Genomic DNA, 25,550 nt, shown 5'->3' on the forward strand with positions numbered 1-25,550 from the left:
TTGCATGATGTTATTTCGTGACCCCCTGTCTGCAATATAAAAAAACATAGAATCGCTCAACGGGGATATCGCCCAACAGGAATATCCATGTCGCACAATCGTACTAAACTAAAAGACGCACACGATTTCAGATTGGTATTTCGTCACTGACATATAACTTTTCCCTGCCAGATGGAATTCGTCTTCTGGGGTTCAGATTGCCAAGACAGGAACATTCGGTGTCAGTCATTTAGGCGCCCATGGACAATTAACCTGTATTTTGAAGGCTATATGTAACGAAGTTTTCGGTGTTAATTTGCTCTGAATACTCATTAAGGATATGTCCTATCACCACATCATCTACTGCGAAGCTATTTATCTCCAGCGCCCCCCATACCGCCCCCCTGAGCCCAGCGCCACCCATATCGCCCCCTGAGCGTTTTCGCCCCCCTTCGAAATCGCCAGCGCCCCCTGGGGGGCGCTGTGGGCAAGGTTAAGAACCACTGCTTTAGTGTCTGAGGAAAACTCCCTCCGACTCCGAAGACCTCAATACCAGACTCCGAGATATTCCGATGAATCTCGTCAAGTATCCGGAACAGTGGCAAGCATGGTACACTTGGTAATGTGTTTTACTAAATTAATCTGATAATATGGTTGGCCTCATAGTATGTCTACTCTCCAGTCCCCGACGGCAGTGCAGATGGCTGATTTTTATGCACTTGGCAATCATTTTTGCATGTTACCCGTCATATTACAAATGTACAAGGCGTCAACTGTCTGTGTTTTGGTATGTAATCATAATCAAGATATTCTGGTCAGAGCTATCCAAAGATATCGGAGACAAAAGTTACAATACTCCGAAATTCTCCTAAAAAATATCTGTAGTAAACTCCGACTCCGCTCCGACTGTCACAAAATCGCCAGAACTCCGCTCCGAATCCACTCCGACTCCGCTCTGATGCTCATCACTGGTACTGACTCGAGTCCCTATTTTAAGCTGACAAAGGCATGAGATCTGCATCCAATTCCAAGGTGGCCAACGATTTCTTAGCTGATTAAGGCTTGGTATTGAAGGCGGCGCTGGCTGTTGCGCAATTGAACACCAGGCACTATAACTAATTTCAGAGGATATACGGGGCAGATCAGTAACCAGACCTGGGTATCGAATAAATGACAGTCAACCGAGGTCTCTAAAAAGCTTCACATTGTCCCAACGGTCCGTGGTCGCACGAGCATGTGACTTCAGCATTCGACAATCGGGCATGCCACGACTGACTTATTGATCTCGCCTTCCATGACATGCCACCCCATTTTTGTCGCTTGCTTTTCTCTATACTCTCTTCTTTACTTTTCATTCAGTGTGCAACTGTGCATGCCTCCTCGTCTTTACATCGCCTAGGCCAAGATGACTATGATTCCATAGACTAATCCGAGTCGCTTCGACACCTTCCTATCTTTTCATTGTATCGTATTTTGTGGTGTATTCAACTGATAAAAATTGCTAATAAACCAATGATGATGCGACACTTCAGAATGTGGGTGAAATTGGGTTTAAGGCCGGGTAAGGTTTAGAATGAGGATCGGGTTATGGTTAGGTTTGAGATTAAGATATACAGCCATACAGGTCAAATCTGTAACCAGGACTGCGAATAAACAAAACACAACCGAGGTCTGTCTGTCTATATAGATAACTAAACTACGAACTGTATTAATGAAAAGTAAAGCAGCGATCGAATATAAAAGGCAAAGGACCAAATGAGTTCAAGTTTATTCATAAAATTTCATCATTTCGAAACATCACAAGACTGCGATACAATGAAAGATACGAAGGTGCCCAAACGACTTGGAGTAGTATTTGAGATCAGACACCAACTTGAGCCTATAGGCGGTGTAAATAGGAGGCATGCACATGCACATAGAATGAAAGTAAAAGAAGATACTATAAAATGATAAGCGACACACATTCAGGTGATGGCTTGTGACGGATGGCGAGTTCGATGTGTCAGGTCGTGGTCCGGTAACTGCTAAGGGCTGACTAGTACTCATTCAGAAGAAATTTCTTGTTCTTCGACTTCTAATGTGGACACTGGACATGCTCGACGACTGTCAGATAGCCGGCGAGATACTGTTCCACACTTCAGGTCCGGCGTACGTAAGCGTTATGTTGCCTACTTCAATAGCTGTTGAAGTCAATGAGAAATTCGTGGTCGATCAAATTCGTCAACAAGTTCCTTGAACAGGCTGCATGTTGGACGTAGAAACACGTAGTAAAGACTGCACAAGTGCACAATCATCAGTTACATTGGATAGCAGCTTTGTCTTGGTAATGTACATGTTCTGTTCACAGTCCGTATAATTTGACCTTGTAAAGCAAGTGGTGGGAGATTGCGGCAGACCGTAGCCAGGCCACGTTATCATGTAAGCCCGGGAAATGTCTGAGGGCCGCTTAAAATCTCCTCGCGAGCCGTATGTTGACCGTCCCTGATCTATTTGGAACTACAGAAATGACCCTGGAGTAGATAATAGAGGTGGGGGATGTAAATCCACTGACATCCGTATGATAGACTTCGGTTCGAGGTAAGGGTAGGGTCAGATTGACCCTCCCCTGCCTGAAAATTTCGCTTTGGAACAATATCCGCAATCACCAAATTCTAGAAAACAGTTTCACCCAAAAATCCACCGCAGTTCCAGCCGTATTAGTCGAGTGCTTTCAATAAGACTGATATCTTATAATTCATGAAATAACTTCCCAGCTTCTAATTAACATTCAAAGCCGAGTAATAAAAACAGCGGAACATGATTAGGGAGCACCTGTTAGCAATTGTACACAAAATTGGCAACCAGCAAATTCGGTTGGGTTGAGCTGAGACGCTTCATAATATCACGTAATTACAGTCTATATAGCATGCACTTCGATGATCATGAGTATTGCTATGGGCTGCTTCATGATATCATCAAAATCTCACGTAAGAACACGCGTTGTCTATACGGAATGAATGCATCGACACATAGCTGAATCATAGTGACAAGTCATCACATAAAATCGCAGGCGCACGTGTTGACTGATAATTATTTATTGTGACATTATAGCGACGGCTCAGCAAAAACAACTCAGTCCGAATTTACCAGCAAGCACCAAAATTTAAAGGAATAGTCAGAGGAACAATAGGCAGATAAATATTGCATGGATTGCATGAAATGACCAATCGCACAGATACAGTAAAACCAGACTTGTACAAATTACAGCATGTATAAATGCGCAACTGAAATACAACTAACTAATAACTGATGATACAAATCAATGAATTGCGAATGAGATAAGAAATATTGGACATAAAATCAGCATTTCAAAAGAACGGGTTTTCGAGTTTGAAATCCAGTCCCTGGCTATACCGCTGTTAGTAGTGACTAGTGATGGCTTCGAGTTAGGAATGGCTGCAAGAACATCAGGTTCTCTGGTCGTTCTACACCTAATTTTTTTAATGTGCAACTAGAACTATGCACTTTTCAAAATCCACAACTAGTTGACATTGATCTTCAACTAACTAGATTGATAGTTTGCACAAGTCTGATCAAAACACAATGACGCATTAGTAACCAACAGCAATCCCGTCATGCCGACGGTCAGTCCCACCGTACAGCACTTCACCATTGCGATCCGTCGTACCCTCCCAGAAACGTGTCGTGGCTATAGCTTGACCGATTCCAAATTTGTATTTCATTATGGAGCCGACCAGCTCAAGGTCATGTCCTTTGGATTTCAGAGAATCAATGACGGAACTCGGCATGTCATCCTGCACGAGGGTGGGTCCGCCGATTTCGGATATTCGGAATCTCGGGCGATCGAGAGCTTGCTGTGGGTTCATTCCGAACTCGACGCAATTCAGAAAGACCTGAAGAGAATAACATAATGGGAGGATTATTTTAGAATTACAGATGTTTGGATCTTGGATTAAAGAACACCAGTAGCTAAAGCAGGGATTCCCGACTCAAAATGGGTAGCGGGCCACTCTCCGAACCTAATAGGCCCCGAGGGCCGCCAGAATTGAGTATCAAGAACTAATTCTGTACCTGGTAAGCGTTTTAGCGAAGTAGAAAATGCACTAAATCAATATAAAAGTAATGTAGAAGTATTGCCGTAAATTTCCACTCGATTATAGGTAGAAATAGCAATTGTCCATAGATGGCAGAAATAGGGGAGAGGAGGCAAAGATGGAACACAGCGCAAGACGAGACATGCATTTTCTAATGGGCACAATTCTTCAACTATGTTGTTCTCATAATGTCATTATATTTCCCAACCATATTACCAAGGCAAGAAGATTTGAGATTGGACAAAAAAATGCTAAATAATGTATTTTTATGGTTTGTGAAAGTTATGCGAGTCTATGGTTGTATTTGTAAGGGCATCCGATCATTATATTTCATTCTATAAAATGACATTACTGGAGCTGGTAGCGTGGAATATTAGCAGCGTGATCTTTGGAAAGTATTAGACTGAAAGGTTTTTTTGAAGTTTTATTCAATAATGGAGGTGTGAGGGTAAGATGAGACAAAGCCATGAGGGTAAGTTGAGACATGGGAATCTGAATTTTTCATTGAGAGAGAGAGAGAGAGAGATTTATTTCTTCGTCAACCGGGATAAACAGAGTGAGTATGCAGAAAAAAATACTCGAAACAAAAACACATTAACAATAATATTCAAAATTAAACTGTTCACAATACAGGTAATAGTGTAGTTATGTAGTAATTGGCCAGATGTGGCAGTTCAAGACAAACCAATAACGCAACTCTTATTGTTGCAGGATCTTAAGGATAATACGCTTTTGATCGCATTTATAATCAAATCAATTAATCATATATGATGTACAGACTCGTTTTAAAAGTGAATTATTTCATGATTAATAATTTCATTCATGATGTTAATAGTTGACTAAGCATTCGGGATGAATTGGTGGTGTAATGAACAAGAATTGCTTGGTGTCTCAACTTGAACACAGTATGTCTCGTTCTATCCATACCCGGGGGTAAGTCGAGACATTTGACCAACGATTTTTGAAGCCCAAGAAATCCCGGAGTATGACGTTCAACATAACTCAAAACATAGCTATGAATAGTAGGATCACAGGCTTTCCATCGGTACCAAAATTTATGCTCAGAAGCAGAAGGCATTACTCTTCGAGTGGCGTTAAAATATTTTTGCAAAAAATATTTATAAAAATATAATTGAATGGTGGGTAATCCAAAGATTGTTGATAAAAAAACTCAAATAACTTAGCTTCTGCGGATTAGAATTGCATCAAATTTATTTTGCATCGTTTTTGCAGACAACATAACAATTTTATGGGGTACACAATAAAATCTTATCCTATTTATTTAATTTTCTTTTGAATAAATTCAAAAATTTCAATTGGCTTTGCTTCAGCTTCTGCTGGTTGGAATTCAGCCAAATTTGGTGTACAGCCTTTCTTTAAGGAACCTGACAATTCAATCAGTGAATACCCGGAATCCGGGAAAAAATGTTTTTTTCAAACAACCCTACTGTCTTCTATAGATTAAATTTTCGAAAATCTAGCTTAGGCGCATTTCCAAAACTATACTTTCAGTAGAAACTGATCGCATTTTGACTTGAATGTGCACATTAGGGCTGTTCAAAAATAACTGTTTTACTGGTTACTTGATAAAATCGTTAAGGTTACCTACAAAACACAGCACACCAATTGGCTCCATTCCAACCAGTGGAAGCGAGTTCTTGTAGAAAGTAATTTTAGATTTATTTAGGAAAAATATAAATTTTTCAAATTTTACTGGCTACCCCATGAAATTGTTAGGATGTCTGGAAAACCGATGCACAACAAATTCGGCTCAATTCCATCCAGTAAACGTGAAGTTATTGACGTTCAAAATTTAAAATCACAGTATTTACCATGGGTAGATCTATAACAAATAACAAAAGAATTTGCTACTGTAATTAGTATATTTTCCAAATCCATAATTTTGTGCCTTTGCACTTGGAAATAACTACTTCTACTCGAGTACCAACGATGACTACCTTGACCACCGCTGCCTGTAATCAATAAAAAATATATATCGTAGTATTGGACGTAGTTTAATTTCGTCCTTGATGTCTTTGCCGCATATGCACCGACTCATGATATACATACACACGATCTGTGTATATGCATTTATTGCATACCATGAGTGCATGATGTGCATATGCCGCTGGACAAGGAAGGTGCAGATATAGCCATGTAAATCTTTCCGAGTCTTGTACCACCCGTCCATGCTATCCAGGTACTGCCGAGCGCTATGCAGGGAAGCCATGGATACCAGTGTTAGTAGTCGGCCCACGCTCACCCTCTCGTCCCAACTAAATCACAAATGTTAAAAGTAGCACCTGAACGTGGCCCTGCGGCTGCATGAATCCCCCCATCACACCAAAACTCATCACCAACTCCCCGGTAAGGCTGTCAGTCACCATCCCGGGTATAATTGTATGATACGGTCTCTTGCTGGGCGCGGCCACGTTCGGGTGATCATGACGGAGACTGAAATTGGCCCCTCTGTTCTGCAGAGCGAACCCGCACCCGTTTGGGACAATGCCGCTGCCGAAGGCCTCGTAAATGCTGCTTATGAAAGAACACGCGTTTCTGTCTTTGTCGACGACTGTGAAATAGACCGTGTCGGAGCAGTAATTTTGTGGAAGGCCTGAAAAAGAAATGACGTAATGACCAGAGGTAGTCGGCTAGAAAACTTTCAGATTTTCCAAATTAGATTAGAATTAGAATAACAGCTGCAGTTTTTTTCCTAGTTTGACTGGAATTAGAATTTTAGCTACCAGTGTTGGATGACTCAAGTCACTTTGCTAAAATGACGTGACTTGGCGTATCAGAAATGTGGATTGACTCGTGACATGGAGCAAAATTCACGAGTCAATTTCAAGTCATCAAGTAATCGGTGTCGATAAAAATCACTGTATCTTGCATATGTTCGGATTGTTCGCGAAACGCTGGTGTAACCCGTGAGTGCGACCAATCATTCAATGATCGTGCGTTTCACTAATCCCTCCATTGTTCTCTCACAAATAAATTGACCGCAAACGAAGTGACCGAGGCTTACGTTGTCGTAAACTAGTATAGTATAGTATAGTAATTTAAAGGGGCACTGCACTCTAAAAATGATGTGGTCTCAAATTGAAGGGCAAAACGAGAAAAAAAATTTGGCCGCAGCCGTTTTCTTCAGAACGCCACCGTAATGGAGCTGCAATTTATTGAAATTTCCACAGCAACTTCACGCTCCAGCAGTCAGATAACTAGAATTATCAAGTTGATCAAGTCTGTGTCAAAGTAATCGTCGTTTCTACTCGTGTAGAAGTAGAAGCGTCATAAATGTCTAATCAAGTACAGGTAGGAGTTTAAATTTCCGAGTCAGTAAAAAAGTAAGTACGGTGTTCTAGGCCAAGTATGGCATCAACAATTGAAAACTGTTAAAGAGACTCTTGGAGGCACGCAACTTTAATACACAACCAACTAATATACTCATATTGAAATAACCGCAAATATTTTTGGCCGGCACTCGTCAGCGACCATAGTCAGCCACTAGCTGAGAATTCAAAAGACTTTTGTATATCAACAGTCGTATCACCAAATATGTTGTGTCCTTGCAGTCGACTTTTATCAAAATCCGCCATTCTAGATTGTGCTAACAGAAGGAATTTGTGTTTGATAATCTAACAATAGTAGCCTACATTGAGGTGAAGCCATTTGCACGCCTCGATTAAGTATTCGAATTTTTATGCTGGTGACATAATATTGCAACCCGGGTTGTAATAACTCGAGTCACGATTTTTTGATGACTCGAATCATTTAAAAAAAATACTTGAATGAATCGACTCGGGTCAATTTTTGTATTGACTCGACTTGTACTCGAGCCATTGTGCACGACTCGAACCAAGTCATATGACTCGCGGCTAGGACAGCCAAGGAAGACATTTCATTGTAAATTCGAAGAATAGTAAAGTCACCACATTGTTGGCATTTGGTATATCAGTCCTGATACTTGGAAAATAACGCCAGAAACTGTTAGGACTGAGGAAAATTACGATACCCGTATTTCAATACAACATCCATTGCAGTAAAATATTGATTCAACTCGAAGACTTTTCGGGTGCCTCTTTTCAAGAGTTAACGGCACATTGAAGGGATTTAAACAGAATGTAAAGCAAAAGCAGAAGGGCAAAGTATGACACAACAATCAGAGATTACATACCATGAAGTCCACAATGTAACAATGGCCACAATAACAAACTTTGAACTGTACGGTAGGCTACTATAGTAACACAGCAATTTGAAACTAAACAATAACAAACATGAAATTAGAATGCACTAATGGGAAATTTGTAAGTTATACAAAAAATCGTTATCACTTTAGTAGGGGTCACCAACCAGGTAGCCAGCGAGGACCAGATTAGTGGCCCGCGAGCCTGCTCTAAAAATAGTTTGAATAGCAGCATTTGCCAATATTCGTCAGATTATCACCAGCGAGCTTTTAAATATATAAATTGAGTGATTTAGCTATTCTTGTTTAAATCAAACTATAACATGTGACTTAAAAATGACGATACATGTATATAAACACTTAAAATGATGATATCAAATATCCCCAATTAAAATTAGTAATACCAGCATGTAATAGAATAGCAAGAGATCGAAGTCGTAGAATACGGCAAAATCACCTCCACCTCAAAGCCCACAAGGCTGCAGCAAACTTTTGGTGCCTTGTTGAAACGGAAAAGTACAGTAGTGGTGAATGCGCTGTGCGCACTTGCGCAGCAGCTATGAAGGTTTCAAGCGTGTTTGGTTCAACTTATCGTTGTGTATCAGCCTTTGCGGACACGACATTCATCGAAAAACAAACACAGAACACGCCTAACTATTACACATCTGCAACACTCACTCAGAGTTGCAGTGTAATTTACATACCAGAGTACAGCCTACTAGTTGATAGCATGGAAAATCTTAAATATCCCCCGTGATTGTGTCTCATTTCATAGATTATTGATAAAAAACAACAATGAGTCTGAAAGAAGCTCACGGGAAAGCCGTTAAGATTTTGGTCAAAGCGTTTGAAAGTAGCTGCCCAACAATGGGCGTGCCATCGACCATAGAACGGCGAGAAGACTAGTAATCAAATAACCACGGCTCTTGATTGGGTAATCGGCTATGCTTCAATGATCACCACAGCAACAGCTTGCTGATTATGTGTTCAAGGAGTCTGCTACCGGTGGGGATTCTGAAAGCGCGTTGTTGGTAGGTTCGCAGATGATGATTTAGGATTAATTAAGGACATGTTGAGGTACGAAATACATGATGAACAAACAACAGGTGCTTCACAAAAACTTTTACAGCATGACTGCTTTATTGTGAAGGAAACGGCTGTAGCCTCCATGCCGTGTTTCATCGAAGGAAAGCAAAGACGCTTATGCAAGTGGTGAACGAATTCCACGTTTCAGAAGGGATCCATCATCAGTGAATACAAATATAAAGCTTGACCATAACACTATACTTTGTGTGATCTTATTGGACCCAAGTTGTAGTATATAGTTGAAGTTTTAAATGCTCTAGGGATCGACTGAATTAACAGGTTATGCTTGGCAGTTATACTTACAGCAAATTGAATTCACATGTAAGTGTTGTCAAAATGATGCTGCAGAAAAGAGGTGTAAAGTAAGAACAGACTATGCTGGATATGATATCCAAACTATGCTGGATACTATGCAGCATAGTCCGTGCTTTTCTTTACACCTCTTTTCTGCGGGATCAATAAGGACATACCACATCCAGCATAGCCTGTGCGAGTGTGCGTTATCATTAGGGACTTTAGCAACACTTACAAGTGAATTCAATTTACGGTAAGCATCTGATGAGTGCCAAGCATAACCCGCTGATTCAGCCGATCCCTATAGCATTCAAAACGTCACCTATGTAATACAGCTTGAGCCTAATAAGATCACACAAAGTACGGTATCGTGTCATTGTTAAGCTTTATATTTGTATTCACTGATGATGGATACCTTCTGAAACAGGAATTTCGTTCACCACTTGCATAAGCGCCTTTGCTTTCCCTCGATGAAAACACGGCATGGAGGCTACAGACGATTCCTTCCAATAAAGCAGTCATGCTGCAAACGTTTTTGTGAAGCAACTGTTGTTTGTTCATCATGTATTTCGTACCTCAACATGTCCTTAATTAATCCTAAATCATCATCTGCGAACCTACCAACAACGCGCTTTCAGAATCCCCACCGGTAGCAGACTCCTAGAACACATAATCAGCAAGCTGTTGCTGTGGTGATCATTGAAGCATAGCCGATTACCCAATCAAGAGCCGTGGTTATTTGATTACTAGTCTTCTCGCCGTCCCATGGTCGGTGACACACGCATTCTTGGGCAGCTACTTTCAAACGTTTTGACCGAAATCTTAACGGCTTTCCTGTGAGCTTCTTTCAGGCTCATTGTTGTTTTTTATCAATAATCTATGAAATGAGACACAATCATGGGGGATTTTTAAGATTTTTCAAATTTTGGACAACCCTAATAAACACGGTGTGAAGTAATTCGTGATTTCTTCAAAAGCCTTCGTGGCGCACTGGTTGAAATGAGGTGTTTTGAATTAAAAGAATCTCTTAGATGTCTTACCGATATGCGACACCCGCGCAACGCTATGAATATCAAAGCGGAAATTCCGTCTGACAAGGGTAAACGGCGGGAGTAAATGGTAGCCCGTCGCTTCAATAAGTACCCAAAAGTAGCCCTTGGTTGCAAAAAGGTTGGTGACCCCTGCACTAGAGTATAGTTGAAAAAGTGGGTTGAACTGGCTTGAACTCCAAATTGAACAGTGAACACAATGACTCGGACTCGAGTCACAACAATATGACTCGGACTCAACCCTCTATTCATTGACTAGGACTCAGACTTAACTCGCCGATGAATTGAAAATGGCTCGACTTGACTCGAGTCATAACTGTAAAAAGTGAGATTGACTTGTGACTCGGAACCTTGAGACTTGGTTCCAACCCTGATTTCAACTGAACATACCTAGTAGGGTAGGCCTAATAGATTTAAGTGGAAGTACCGAGAGAGTTACAGACCATCATGCCCCACATTAACCCTTTTGAAATCTTATGCTATTGTCAACTTTCCCAAGAATTTGAATCGGTTCACTAAAATTTCGATAAAGTCACATCTATACGTTCAATCAAGGCGTGCATGGTATCGTAGTAACAAGAAGGTTGCCCTCTAGCGTATTACGCCTTCGAAACAGTTACCTGCAAGAGGTATCATAACATCATGGGCTGCCGAACGCGAGAACAGTTTGTTTTGATCAGCAGTTATGTTCTTATAACCTGGTGTAAACCCTGATAGCCCCGTACTGCGCTCTGGATCATGTTGCCACGTCGAAGGTAGTGATATTCTCTTTTCAACAAAACATCAATGAATGATCTAGCATTATTTATCTCGTTATAAGGTGGGAAATGCCTGTCAGAATCGCTATAGGCGCACTTGTGGTCGCGCGTCGCCGGCTAATCAAGGCTGAGTGAACAATGCTGGTGATAATGATTACACAATGCATCGGCTCTCCAAACAATGACACACTATTGTGACTCTCAGTATCTAAGCTATTAACGTGCCAACCGTCTCGTGTAAAATCGTTGATAATAGAAAATATATTCAACTTATACGTATAAACCTGGTATCATATGAATCAAAAGATTGCTAGCTTTCCCTACAAACCAAAATGAGGCCGCTAGGACGTACATAAATGAAGATATTAACAGATGAAGTTGTCCGAAGCCACCAGTGGCCCCAGACTTTAAAAGGGTTAACAAGTACAACACATGGTCAGATAACAGGTCAAAGTAATTCACATGATCCTTTTTCAAATGCAACAACTCCACGATTTGTGGCTAAATTTTGATGAAATTTTGTGGGAATCGCTACTTTTAATTGTTATTGTAATCTGATTGTTGATGTACAATGTTCTTTCCAATTCTCTTACTAGTTGCTGACAATTACCCCCGACGAGTGTCAGCCGAAAATATTCGGGTGATTTCAATATGAATATACTATTCAGTTGTATATCGAAGTCTGTAACTCCAAGACGCTCTTCAATTTACGCCAAAATTTACGGCATTACGTCACACTGCTATTTGACTACCTATTGAGACTACATTGAGAACCTATGCTTGGCGGTCAAATATCAAACGACTAAAAGTTAACATATCACATGCGGATTCAGATATTCATTGTAGGGTTACGATTGGACGTGATAATGCGAATGAATTAGTTCTAAGCAAGGCCACGTCACATCTTACCTTTCTGTGGATGCGATGTAGCTGAATTCATGTCAATAAGCTTAGCCCGTTCACTGCCATACTCTGGACTCAACAGTCCAGAAATCGGCACCGAAACTTTCGATGGGTCGGCGCAGTAGGCATTTCCGTCGGCAAACGCTAACTTCATGGCTTCAATCACTATATGCCAGTATTCTGGAGACTCCGAGTCGTATTGAGATAAATCGAAATTCTTCAATATGTTCAATGCCAGCAACACGACGATGCCTTGAGAATTTGGAGCAGTCTCCCAGACTGTGAATCCTATAATGAAGAATGGATTTCAATAACAGAGTAAAGGTGGCAAAAGTATTTTGGTAAAATGATTTCCTTCCAGCATCACTTGTAGAGGTGGTGAGTATCGAAATTTCTACCCATTTGCAGTACACAAGTACCATCAATGTTGGACTAGGCCTACTTCCACTCTCACAATTTGCAATAGAAAAGCATGATCAAGTTCACCAGTAGTACGCTCCATTGTAATAGACAGAAATGGCCAGTAACACAGCAATTCTACTGTTTCTTGAACCCATGTAAGTTTTGCCCACTTGCACTATGTTCTAGAATTACTTCCTGGGTTGTAACAAAGTCACAAGGTTCCAAGTCACAAGTCAATCTCACTTTTATAGTTTTGACTCGAGTCAAGTCGAGCCATATTCAATTCACCCCCGAGTCAAGTCCGAGTCCAAGTCAGCTAGTGATGGGCCGAGTCCAAGTCATAGTGTTGTGACTCAAGTACAAGTCTTTGTGTTCAATCCAGTTCGACCCATTTTAGAATGGCTCACATTCATAATATCGTAATTTTCCTCAGTCCTAACAGTTTCTGGCCCTATTTTTTCAAGTATCAGGACTGATAGACGAAATACCAATAATGGGGTGACTCTACTATTCTTCGAAGTTACAATGAAATGTCTGTCTTGGCCGTCCTAGTCTCGAGTCATATGACTTGGTTCGAGTCATGCACAATGACTTGAGTAGGCCTACAAGTCGAATCAATGAACGAATTGACTTCAGTCGAGTCATTTGACGCATTTACGCAAGTCGAGTCCCAAAAAAAATCGGGACTTAACTCGATTCACTACAACCCTGATTACTAGGGCAAGTTTTTGTAACTTTTGCAACTTTTTCTTACAGCTTCGTAGATACTCAGAATCTACGTGCTATGATGTTTTAAGCTGTTTGGGGGATATTATAGTGCAACTTTTCTCTATTTTTCACGCCAATTTTCACTGCAACTTTTACCAAATGCTGCGTAAAAATGTAAAGCAGTGATTAAAAAACATGCTATAAACTACTTCTAGTATGGTTTCATTATCTTTGATTTGCATAACAAAGAGCTATATGAAACTCTTATCAATGCCACAATGGCATGCAGGGCAAGAGTTCAACTACCCCTGCCAAGCACGACCGTGCCTGAACAATATGTTAATAGATCGCTGTATTAGTTCTGCCTTTTAAATTGAAATAGTTTCCCATGTCCACGAACGCCCAGGCGAGACCGCCGGGGGGGGGGGGGATAGCATAGTGGTAACGATAAGCACCTACGAATCTGGCGCGCCCTGCTTAATTCCCGTCGAAGGTTCATCTGGACTCCTCTTCACCACCGCGATAAAAAAAGGATCCCAACTGCGTGTCGTTAGACATCCTCCTATCTGTTCAATTACATCACATTGTGTCTTATCGCATTGTACATTGTGCGTGACTTGGTCAGATGAAAATTATAACCCAACGATTATTGTTATTATTATTAAAATACATTTTTACTTGGTCACCTTTTTCAGGCTATTGATTTTGTTAAAATTGTCAAGAGTGAGTTTTTCTGTAATGCCTTGGGTAAAGTTTGCAGACGTACAGGGTTCGGGGTATGTTATTCGACTTGTTTTAGGGGGAGGGGGTTATCGCTATGCTGTTTGGCTTTTGGGGGGAAAATCATTCCCGCATTGCGCGATTTTCTTGCTGATTGCCGGGAAAAATATAATTTTTGGCGGTGTCGTCATACTGTTAAATGGCAAAGTAACAAATTTGACAGCTCTGCAGGAACTAAGTTATACAACGGACCCTTTCGAGTATCTCATACCCTAAAAATTCAACAAAAATCATCAATGCAACTTTTTACTGCAAGTCTGCAACTTTTGTAAAATTAAATGCAACTTTCTCGCGATTGTAGTGCGACGAAAACTCAGCCTACTGATTACTTCTACTTGAACAGTTTTTTAGGCAAATCCACTTTCTTTTTATACTTTGGATTTTGAAAAGGAGTAGTTCCGGGGCAAGTTCGCATCACTTTGATAAGCGAAATAACCGAACAAACAATTAAAGATTGCACCTATTTGAAGGGTTATTTTATTACTCATTTTGTGGTAGTTGGCAAAATAGATCTTTAAATTTTAAAAGTGGCCACTACTGATTAACTGATAAAATTACGAGACCCCTCGACAAAATTCACATTTTGACACTAATTTTACTTCTGCTTCAAGTTTTGATCGGTCTTGGAAATCGCTACTATGTAGGCTACTTGTAATTGAGTATAATTTATGTCTTTTGCTAGAGACAAAATTATCACTACAACATGTTTGAATAAGAGGCTGCGCTCTGTTAAAAATGTCATACAATCGAGGCATCACCTTCGTGGTTTTGACATGTCTCGGATCTCACTAGATATAGTGATAGTTGAGAAATTTATGGCGTTAGTTAGAATGGGACGTCGTATATTTTTGTCGATATTTCTGCGGCATATAAACCGACTCATGATACTTGCAGCTGTGCATTATGTATACCGGTGCCATGAGTGCATGATGTGCATATGCCGCTGGACAAGGAAGGTGCAAATATAGCCTTGTAAGGCTTTCTAAGTCTTGCACCACCCCTCCATGCTATCCCTGAAATGCTGACCGTCAATAGGGAAATCATGCATACCAGTGTTACAAATCAGGTCTTTGCTCTGACCCAGCAGGGAATCGAGCCCACGACCTACTGATCAAAAAGGCGAGCGCTCCACTTTCATCTTGTCAGTTTAAGACCAAATTATGATTTTTACAACATGTTCGAATGGAGGAATCACCTTTGTAGTCAATGGAAAGCGGATCTTCGAAAGTCGTTTCCATATTTTCCAAATCTCTTTTCTCCATAACTCCGCCGTGCAAACGCACGGAATCCACTACAGAGTCGGCGACCCAACCGCGATAAAACCCATCCTTTCCCTTCTCTGCCAATTGCTCGAAGACATTGGCTAATTTTGGATTTTTCAAAATTTCGCCGTGGTTCGGAGCGCGGAAGGTATTTTCAGAATCGGCTTTCAACAAATCACGTCCATGAGCCTCGCTTACGCGAGGCAAAACATCCCCAAACACTTTCCACTGTTCCGCGGTCACAGGCCCAGCTACGGGAAAGCCGTTCCTTGCCAGATCTATGGCCGGTTGCAAGATATCCTGTGTAATAATTATATCATAATAAACGACAGTGCGATTATTTTTATCCGCTCATGACTAGAACCCAACCGATTATTAGTTTGAAAGAAATATAGGTACAGTATCATTAGCGGTAAAATATCAATAGTTTTTTCACAATATGGCAGGTTTGTAATGACTCGAGTCACGATTTTCTGATGACTTGACTTGACACGAGTCCTTTTCTCAAAATACGGAAATGACTCGACTCGACTTGACTTGACTTAGACTTGAGTCATTGATCACAACTCGAACCAAGTCGTATGACTAGAGACTCAGACGGTCAAGACCAACATTTCATTGTAATTTCGAAAAATAGTAAAGTGACCACACTATTGGGATTTTGTCTATTGGTACTGGTACTTGAAAATGCGACCAGAAACTGATAGTTAGGAAATTAGTATATTATAATTGCGAGTCATTTGATATCACCAAACAGAGCTCTAAAAAGCGGGTTTATCAAGACTTTAACTGGAAACTGACCATCAGTCAACACAATCACTAGGACTCGATCTCGAGTCATAATACCATGACTCGGACTTGACCGTCTAATCGCTGACTTGGACTTGACTCGGTGGTGAATTGAAAATGACTCGACTTGACTCGAGTCAAAACTATAAAAGTGAGATTGACTTGCGACTCGGAGACTTGTGACTTGGTTACAACCCTGCAATATAGTAATAGGGAGTCGGAGAACTAGGCTATAATCTGTGCAGTGTTCCCTGCTAAATTGCGAATATTGATATATATTTCTTATAGCTTGCAGGCAGAGGTAGTCGAAGCAGAATCGTTCGTAATCGAGTAGAAGTAAAACTAATGCCGTAAATTTGTACTGGAGTACAAGAAGAAATAGTGCTTTCCAAGAAAGTAAAAATGCAAGTATTCTCGGACTAGATTTGCTGAAAAAAGAAAGTGGTCTAAAATCATAGCCTCTTGAGTACACTGAAAAAGTGTAAGCGACCGCATCTGCCTACAGGTGTCCAGATGCAGCCTCACCAGTTTATTTCATGTCCAAGCATAGCACTAGCTTGAAAGCTGTTCATATAAATCAGTGGTTCTTAACCATGCCTGCAGCGCCCCCCAAGGGGCGCTGGCGATTTTGAAGGGGGCGGAAACGCTCAGGGGGCGATATGGGGGGCGCTGAAGAAAAATGGCTTCGCAGTAGATGATGTGGGGGTAGGACATATCCTTAATGAGTATTCAGAGCAAATTAACACCGAAAACTTCGTTATATATACCGGTAGCCTACAAAAGACATATAGGTTTAATTGTCCATGGGCGCCTAAATGACTGGCACCGAATGATCCTGTCTTGGCAATCTGAACCCCAGAAGACGCATCCCATTTGGTGGGGAAAAATTATTTGCCAGTGAAGAAATACCAATTTGAGATCTTGTGCGTCTTTTAGTTTAGTACGACTGGGCGACAGGGATATCTGAAGATTCCAGTTGGGCGATATCCCTGTTGGGCGATTCTATATTTTTTGATATAGCAGACAGGAGGTCACGAAATAACATCATGCAACGAAGTCATAACAACGGGTTCGCCCGCCCGAATATGTTTAATTATTAGTTAGGGGGCCCTACAGTTTCCAAGACACCTCACAATGTTCGCTCTACATTTTGATGAGCCTGCGCACAATCAACAACTCACTGCGCAGACCCTTGGACAACAGTGCGTAATATAATGACTAAAAAAAGGTCATAACTTCGGATTTGTTGTGCGCAACGTAGATTTTCTGTGCGCAGAGACCGTGTCAGCACTGCTCAGCTTAGAGGGAACATTCCACCTCACTCGACTCTACCGGTAAATCTGGTAACGCAAGAAGAGAGGACAAGAAATGGATAGCAATATATATGCAATTCCCGATCTTACTGACCGATTTTGTCATGAATTATCGAGAGTTTTCGCGCTTCGCACTGGCTCGCTAAACAGTACAGCTGATTTCGTGGCAAAAGCAAACAACGTCATGGGGGGCGGGCGGTTTATCACCCTATGGGAACCCAAGACCCAAGTTTTTTCGGGGGGCCTGACGAAGTGCCGTTTCGTTCCTGACAACGGGTATATGCCCGAAGATGTATAATTATTATTGAGGGGTCCTACCTTTTCAATTACACATCACTCAACAGTGCGTAACGACTAAAAAAAGGTCATAACTTCGGATTTGTTGTACGCAACGTAGATTTTCTGTGCGCAGAGACCGTGTCAGCACTGCGCGTGTGCACTGCGCAGCTTAGAGGGAACATTCCACCTCACTCAGCTCTACCGGTAAATCTGTTTATGTGAGCAGAGAGAGCATAAAAATTGATATCAATATACATGCAATTCCCGATCATATTGACCAATTCAATCATTTATTATTGAAACTTTTCGCGCTTCGCGCGTCTAGATAAGAATAGCTAGCTCAGTAAATGGACACCCAATGTAGATGACTAGTATCAGCAAATAGCGGATAGCCGAAGGGGGGTCTGGGGGCGAAGCCCCCCGGAAGTTTGGTTTATCACCCGATGGGGGGCACATAACCAACGTTTTTTTGGGGAGGCTGACAAAGTGCTGTTACGTCCCTGGTAACGAATTAATTGTACCTACGGGCACGCCCGAATATGTTTAATTATTAATTACGTGCCCTCTATTTTCCCATACAACAGCTCACTCAGCGCTACTGGTAAGTCTGATTTCATGGGCTGAGAGGATAAAAAGTTTATAGCGACTTATATATGTAACTACCACCTATTCATTCATGCATTATAGAAAATTTTGGTACCTAGGGCGACCAGGCCACACAAACTTTGCTGACCATCGAAATCATGCTACGGGGTTCTTGGGGGCGAAGCCCTCAGAAGTTTGGTTTATCACGCTATGGGTACGCAAGGCAATCGTTGTTAGGGGGTTGACAAAGTGCTGTTACGGCCCTCCCTCTGACTCATTGTCTGTATTACATTCCTTACAATATTAGGTTAGGGGGCGCTGGAGCACGATAATTTTTTAAAGGGGGCGCTGGAGGAAAAAAGGTTAAGAACCACTGATCTAAATGCTCCGAAGTTTCGGATACGCGAATTAAGCTTGATGCCATATTTTTTAATGTCTGCTGAATATATCGGGTTATGGGTGAAGGTGCCAGATCAGTTTTATCGGTATCGGCTCAAAGATCCGGTGTCAGTCGGGCAGCGACTCGGGTTCTACTGGTGACACACAATGAGTGATGCAATACCCGAGAAAATTTGATGTACCGTAATGAATAGATAGGAGGATGTCGAAACGACAAAAACCAAGTACAGTTTGTCAATCTAACATACAGCTCAGCCTCAGCATATTTGCATTACTAGTCTTGATGCCAGAAGTAACAGTGTTTGAACTTGATCATTCGGCCCTGTTTTTACGCCTGCCTCAGCATTCTCATTCTTTTCCTTGTATTCGTCCTACACCGGGTGTTTCTAAGGGCTTTTTGATCACAACAACATTATTGGAAAATTTCAATACAAGTACCTTGCTAAGGCAACACTAAGGATTGATTGAGAAAGCTTGGAGTACCAGTCCATAATTTACCCTCATGGTCATCTTTCCACTTCCGTACTTTTGCACGCAATCGATCCAACCAGACGCTGCACCAGGTACGGTTACAGCAAACCCGTGATGACATGGGAATCCCGTCTCTTCATCGAAGCCCGCGTTGTTGATCAATTCCCTGGTGAGCTTAGCTGGAGAACGTCCACTTGCATTCATTGCATGAACTTTCTTGTGTGCGGCATCATAGTAAAGGCAGAATGTGTCTCCCCCCAAGCCTATGCAAAAAGGAAATGGATCGCTATAATATGCCGACCATGTATGAGCTACTCAAAGCCACGCTTACAAAAGTAGAGTCAATGTAGTCGCAGGCGATGATGCAGTGTCGATTGATCAATTGATTTGATCATGATGCGTGCATGGCACAGATCAAAACAATTAAGTCACATCGTGTGTGATGCTCTAAGCACGCAGGATGTAGCCTTATTTTATCGCTCCGTCAAAAGTAGGCTATATATGGCTCGCGATCCATATATGGCTCTTTTGGGTATAAGATGTGGCTCTTTGCCAAATATTTATTTTTGTACTGAATTGATCAATATTGCAGCAACTTGTTATTAAATTTTCATCACGGCCAGAATAATTATTCACGGGATAGTACAAACATGTCTTTGAGAGATAAAGACAATGCCGTCTTCAGGTTCAGTGTCTCGGACCCCTGTTTTCAAAATCCCCAAATTTAAGTTGCTGTAGCCGACTCGAAATCCTGGAATGCACGATACGTAGACTGATAAAAGAAAATAGCAGACATTGAGACGTCCATTTATGACAATGCAGTTTTCAAATACGCATTGTTTTCCTGATCTATGGCGCGAAATGAACTGCCGTGGACGTTACATTCACAATTACAAGCTCGAATTACAAACAACGTCATAGCTATCCACGTTCTTGATTGGTAAGCAGCTATGTAGTGCCGGCGATAAAATGTAGGCGTGTAGCACAATGTTATATGTTACGACCAAATACCGTAGGCCCTACTTTGAGAATTGAGAAGTCGACCTGTATCTAGATTTTCGGAATCCTTACAGTTACATTCGATTAATATCAGTTATAATAAATTCCAAGCTATTAAGGATGAATTGCGTTACCGATGGTGAGGCTTGGACCGTCTGTGCCTTACCTCTCATTTTGTGCTTTATTTTAGAAAAATAAATATGCAAATTGTGTGATTTTGGGAGAAAGACGTTCATCTCATCAATTCTTGTCATTCACGAACTGAACATCGATAGAAAATACCAATAGTAATTGAACGTTTCACAATTTTCGTTCACTCATCCTGACGACAGGTGATGTGCTGCCTCACTGGCCTCCCCTGACCCGACATCACTGATGTATCGCAGCTTACAGTGGGCATGGATATAATATTGCCTACTGCTGTAGTGACCATGTTTGGCTCCACCTACCCATGTGATCATGGGTTCTCGCATTTAAAGGAGCATAACGACAAACCTTTGTTCTCGTAGCTCAAGTTTCAAGCTCAAGCTTAAATAAGGCAACCAGCATGATTAGTACCGTAAACCGGGGTAACTTTGGACTTGAGGGTAACTTTGGACACTAAGCAGTAAAAGATTTAAATGGTTATTGATGGAAAAGGGTTACCGCTGGATGTCAAATTCTTTTTCATGAGGCAACAGTACCACAAGTAGTCGCCATAAAAGATGGATTCATTTCACTACCAGTTAAATTTGACCCATCATTGATAAATTAATGGTGGGGGTCAATTTCATTAAAATTAATGGCCATTAAACTTCTTACAACCAAACATAGATAGCATGGGATTCATAGATTCAAAACTTGGCAGCAGATACCTCTAAGTAGTCTCAATCCATGGCAAAAATCTCAGTGGGCTCACCCTTAGATCAATACAAGAAAATGTGATGTCCAAAGTTGCCCCGTCAAATTTTATCAGAAAGGGGTAACTTTGGACAGTGTAAAATGTGATATTTATAGCTCTGGAAAGTGGCTGCTTCATCTGTGTCAAAGTGAATCGTCAACTATATTCCTTATGACCTACCTGATGGCTTTTAAAAATGGAATGAGAAGGTTAATAAATTGAGAGTTTGCCAAAATATGAAAAAAGGGTAAGCAACAGTGTTGGGATGACTCGAGTCATGACTTGACTCGAGTCAGACTCGAGTCACCTTTTTCGTATGACTTGACTTGACTCGAGTCACTTTGCTAAAATGACTTGACTTGACTTGACTCGGCGTATCATAAATGTGGTTTGACTCGTGACTCGGAGCAAAAGTCACGAGTCAATTTCAAGTCATCAAGTAATCGGTGTCGACAAAAATCTGTATCTTGCATATGTTTGGATTGTTCGCGAAACGCTAGTGTAACGCATGAGAGCGACCAATCATGCAATGATCGTGCGTTTTACTGTTCCTGAATTGTTCTCTCTCAAATAAATTGACCGCAAACGAAGGGATCGAAGCTCACGGCTTACGTTGTCGTAAACTAGTAGTAAAGTAATTTAATGGCAAAACGTCTGTTTCTGTTGTCACCTTAACCAAACCTCTTGTTTTATTGAAATTGAATTCGAATACAGTTTATATTGTCCCCAACCATTGATGCAGGCTCTAATTGTATCATATGAATTTGTAAATTGGTAATGTATTGCGGCTCATCAATTCGTTCTCTATTCTCTATTTTGGCTGGTAACTATCAGCGGAGGCTATGCAATTACTTACGTATAGTTTACCAGTTCTACATATATGTGAGCGATACAGCGCTTTCTTGCGTGCATATTCAACTCTATATTAGTTTAGCGGTTCAGAATCAATGATCCTTCAACATGTATTTCAAACAGCTAGCAAAATTTAATGACGTAATCATGCCTCATACTTCGAAAGGCAACTTGACTTGAAATGTGACTTGACTCGTGAGTTGACTTGACTCGACTTGACTCGAGTCACCTAAAAAAATCGAGTGACTTGACTTGACTCGAGTCACCTTCGAAAATCGATTGACTTGACTTGACTCGAGTCAAAATGCGCAATGACTCGAAATGACTCGTGACTCGAAGGTAGTGACTTGATCCCAACACTGGTAAGCAATGAGCTGAGAGATTGTAATCGGGTGTAAGCTTCTTCAAAAACTTATCACATACTCCTAAAGATGTGCCTGCTGAATATGGGATATCGTAAATTATGACAAATATATCCATCAGAGGACATAAGAAAGGGAAAGTGTATCTTTTAAAGAACAGTAATATATTTGAAATCGGCAGTAAATCACGGTAACATGCTTTTGCTGACACTGCCAGTGGGATACCCCTTATCACCATATGTTATTTATAAGTCCCAATTGGTGAAGGCATGAGGGAAAATTGAGATAAGGGATGAATAAGGGGGCATTACCCTTCCTAAACTACCTTATTTTTGGGGGGAAGGGGGAGCAGGATTAGGTAAAAATCATGCAATAGGCCAGACATATACTATTTTGTTTCAGTTTTAGCCACTGCTCTCATCAACTCTTACCAAATAAGCCTCATTTACGAGGTTTCATAAACAATAAAGTGCAAAGGCATACAAAAAACTACATTGTCCAAAGTTACCCCACATGCAGGGGTAACTTTGGACACGGATAATTTACCAAAATAAGGTACTTATTTATGACCATGAAGATTTTGGATTAGATAATTCTAATCTTTGCTCCATGACCCATGAAAAACACAAAACTTGCATGCCCTACACCCTAGCATTTCCAAGATACAAAGCGGAATTGTTGAAAATTGTTTAAAGTTACCCCGTTTACGGTACGAGTTTTTATAGAGAAAATGTGGCGCACACGACGAATCCCATGTATTGAGTAGGGACGGGCAACATCGAGAAGCCTAGCTAAGTGATTCGATTCTGAATCACGTAATAATTATGCTTTGAGTCGAGTATCACTCATTATGACGTCATAACAAAATGTCAAAGTTCAAATATGCACCTTTTATGCCATCACAAAGACTATAATGCCTGTTTTCCATCACGTTAAAGATACTTTTGTATTTTTTCGACCATACCGATTTCATTGTACTTGATGACAATGTTGTGGGATGAGCATGATTTCGGCAATGTGCTATTTCCAATAACGTTCGTAGCTTTGTACTTCATGTTACTTTATGCCAATCAAGGTTTCAAGGCTTCAACAGTGAAAATTGGTAACGAAACTGTTATTCCCGTTAATAAATTAACTTTCAGTGGTGAGGAGCGTATAATTCCAGTACTCAAAAAAATCTTCTTTTACTACTCGACTCGAATCATTAAAATTATTACTCAATTCAGATTCGAGTACTCAAATCATTGTGCCCAGCCCTAGTATTGAGTTCAAATTAGTGCTACCCTGACGTCACGGAATTTTAATTGTGATGTAGCAGTTGATTGACAATTTGACATGCACGGCCCTTTGGCAGTTGAAATGGAAAAAATAGGGCCAATGGCTCTTTAGACAAAAAGGTTCCAGACTCCTGCTATATAGCCTATGCAAGTTAGAAAAAGACTAGCAGACAGAACGATTGAATCACTATTGGCTTCCATCAAGTACATTAGCAATCAAACTCTTCTCTACATCAAACACTTGTGGGTATATCGTGTCATGGGTTTAGTAGATTAGAACACTATCAGGTAGGCTACTACAACCTGGAATAAACTATTTATGACTACACGCTATTTCATGCATACATCTATAATGTAGGCCTATGAGCTTCGATGTTGTAGGATACTGTTTAAAAATTGTACGGAATCTGACCTTAAATGATTACAGTGTTTAGCGCATGACCAGACAATAGTGACATAGAAACGTGATAGTTTTTGAAGCAGAATAAGTAACCGTACAATGTACAATGTACATGCTACCAAAGTAAGCTGAAGTAACAAGCTTAAAAAAAGAGAAATACAAGTAGGCCGATGCCACCTAGCCTACAAAAGCAATATTATTGTCACTCATCTGAGAATGAACCTAATCAATGTAATCAATGATTTGATTACTAATCAAAATCAATATCTCACATCACAGTCAATTCTGGATCGCAAAATCCTTGCCGTGATTCACCATGCACATTGGCACAATACTGGTAGAATTTACCTGTTGAATACGGTTCAACAACATTCAGTACTGCGACCATCGCTACAGATGCATCAGCAGCGTTACCACCAGCTTTCAAAACATCAACTCCAACCGAAGAAGCCAAGCACTGACTTGACGCAGCACATCCATTCATGCACGTCACTGGTGAACTCCCATTCAACATTTTACTCATCCTTTGATGGTATGGGTTGTTTATTGAAAATATCCCAATCGAATAGACTTGACTACGGAACTACTGAGAGACAAGACAAATATGTTCACAGAGTCAAAATTAAAATCAAAACTAGAACTACATCAAAGCATGATCATAGCTTACAATTCATGAAATTACAATGTTTTAAAGAAAAATCAACAAGCTGCTGAACACAGCCTTGTTAGCCGAAGTGAAGTGTCTTGATGAAGTAAATAACTCGGAAAAGCCTAGCCTACCACATCAAAGCGTAGAAGAGGTAATAAGACAAGAAGTAGTTGTGTTCTGACTTCCTATCATCTTGTGACTACATTACATCACCGAAACAACGATTCAGAGGTAACTAGAATAAAGCATTGAATTTTTCAAACCATGCGAGAACAACATTCTTGAATAGCTTTTCCAGCAATTGAGTCTTGACCAAAACTGGTGCTATGCTTCAAAAGTTTGGACTTGATTTGGATTGCAGCTATGAAATGGGTCAGCAAAGACACTAGCCCGGAGCAGGCTACATTTGTGCAAACATCGGCCCACAGATAAATTTCGATTTTTAATGGTGTGCGATAAACGCAATGGGCTTCTAATTTAGCCGGTAAGTTTCAACTAGGCTCAAGTGCGCCAAGAAAGGGTTCAAAAACGCTGCAATCATAGAGTTATGCCTTCACACAGACGTTAACATGAATATTTTTGACAAAATTTATTCAACGATCTTCAGCTACTCACGATAGGTATCTCGCGTGTACTTTGATATCTCTTTTTACTGATAGGTCTTGCCATCACATACACCAATTCCTGATGAGATGGAGGGCTGGAAAGCCATACGGTTCGCTTTACAAAAAGGTTGCACACCTCTGCTCCAATCAGATAGCGCAATGAAAGTGACGAGCCGAGGTTTGGCATAACAC

General features: G+C 40.8%; 1 protein-coding gene across 1 annotated transcript; it reads right to left on the bottom strand.

Annotated features, from left to right (window-relative positions):
- Window positions 1–1,731: 1,731 nt before the first annotated feature.
- On the bottom strand, window positions 1,732–24,663 carry LOC145435868 (glutathione hydrolase-like YwrD proenzyme). Its single transcript, XM_080313132.1, has 6 exons — window positions 24,453–24,663; window positions 19,362–19,597; window positions 15,432–15,798; window positions 12,353–12,634; window positions 6,377–6,687; window positions 1,732–3,872 (listed from the first exon to the last, which is right to left on the bottom strand). The coding sequence occupies exons 1-6, from the start codon at window positions 24,625–24,627 to the stop codon at window positions 3,570–3,572; spliced, it is 1,674 nt and encodes a 557-aa protein (XP_080169258.1). The 5' UTR covers window positions 24,628–24,663; the 3' UTR covers window positions 1,732–3,569.
- Between the last annotated feature and the right edge of the window lie 887 nt (window positions 24,664–25,550).

This window comes from Botryllus schlosseri, chromosome 3 (genome assembly GCF_051294905.1).
Source record: "Botryllus schlosseri isolate E-star chromosome 3, Bs_hap1, whole genome shotgun sequence".
NCBI classification, from domain to species: domain Eukaryota; kingdom Metazoa; phylum Chordata; class Ascidiacea; order Stolidobranchia; family Styelidae; genus Botryllus; species Botryllus schlosseri.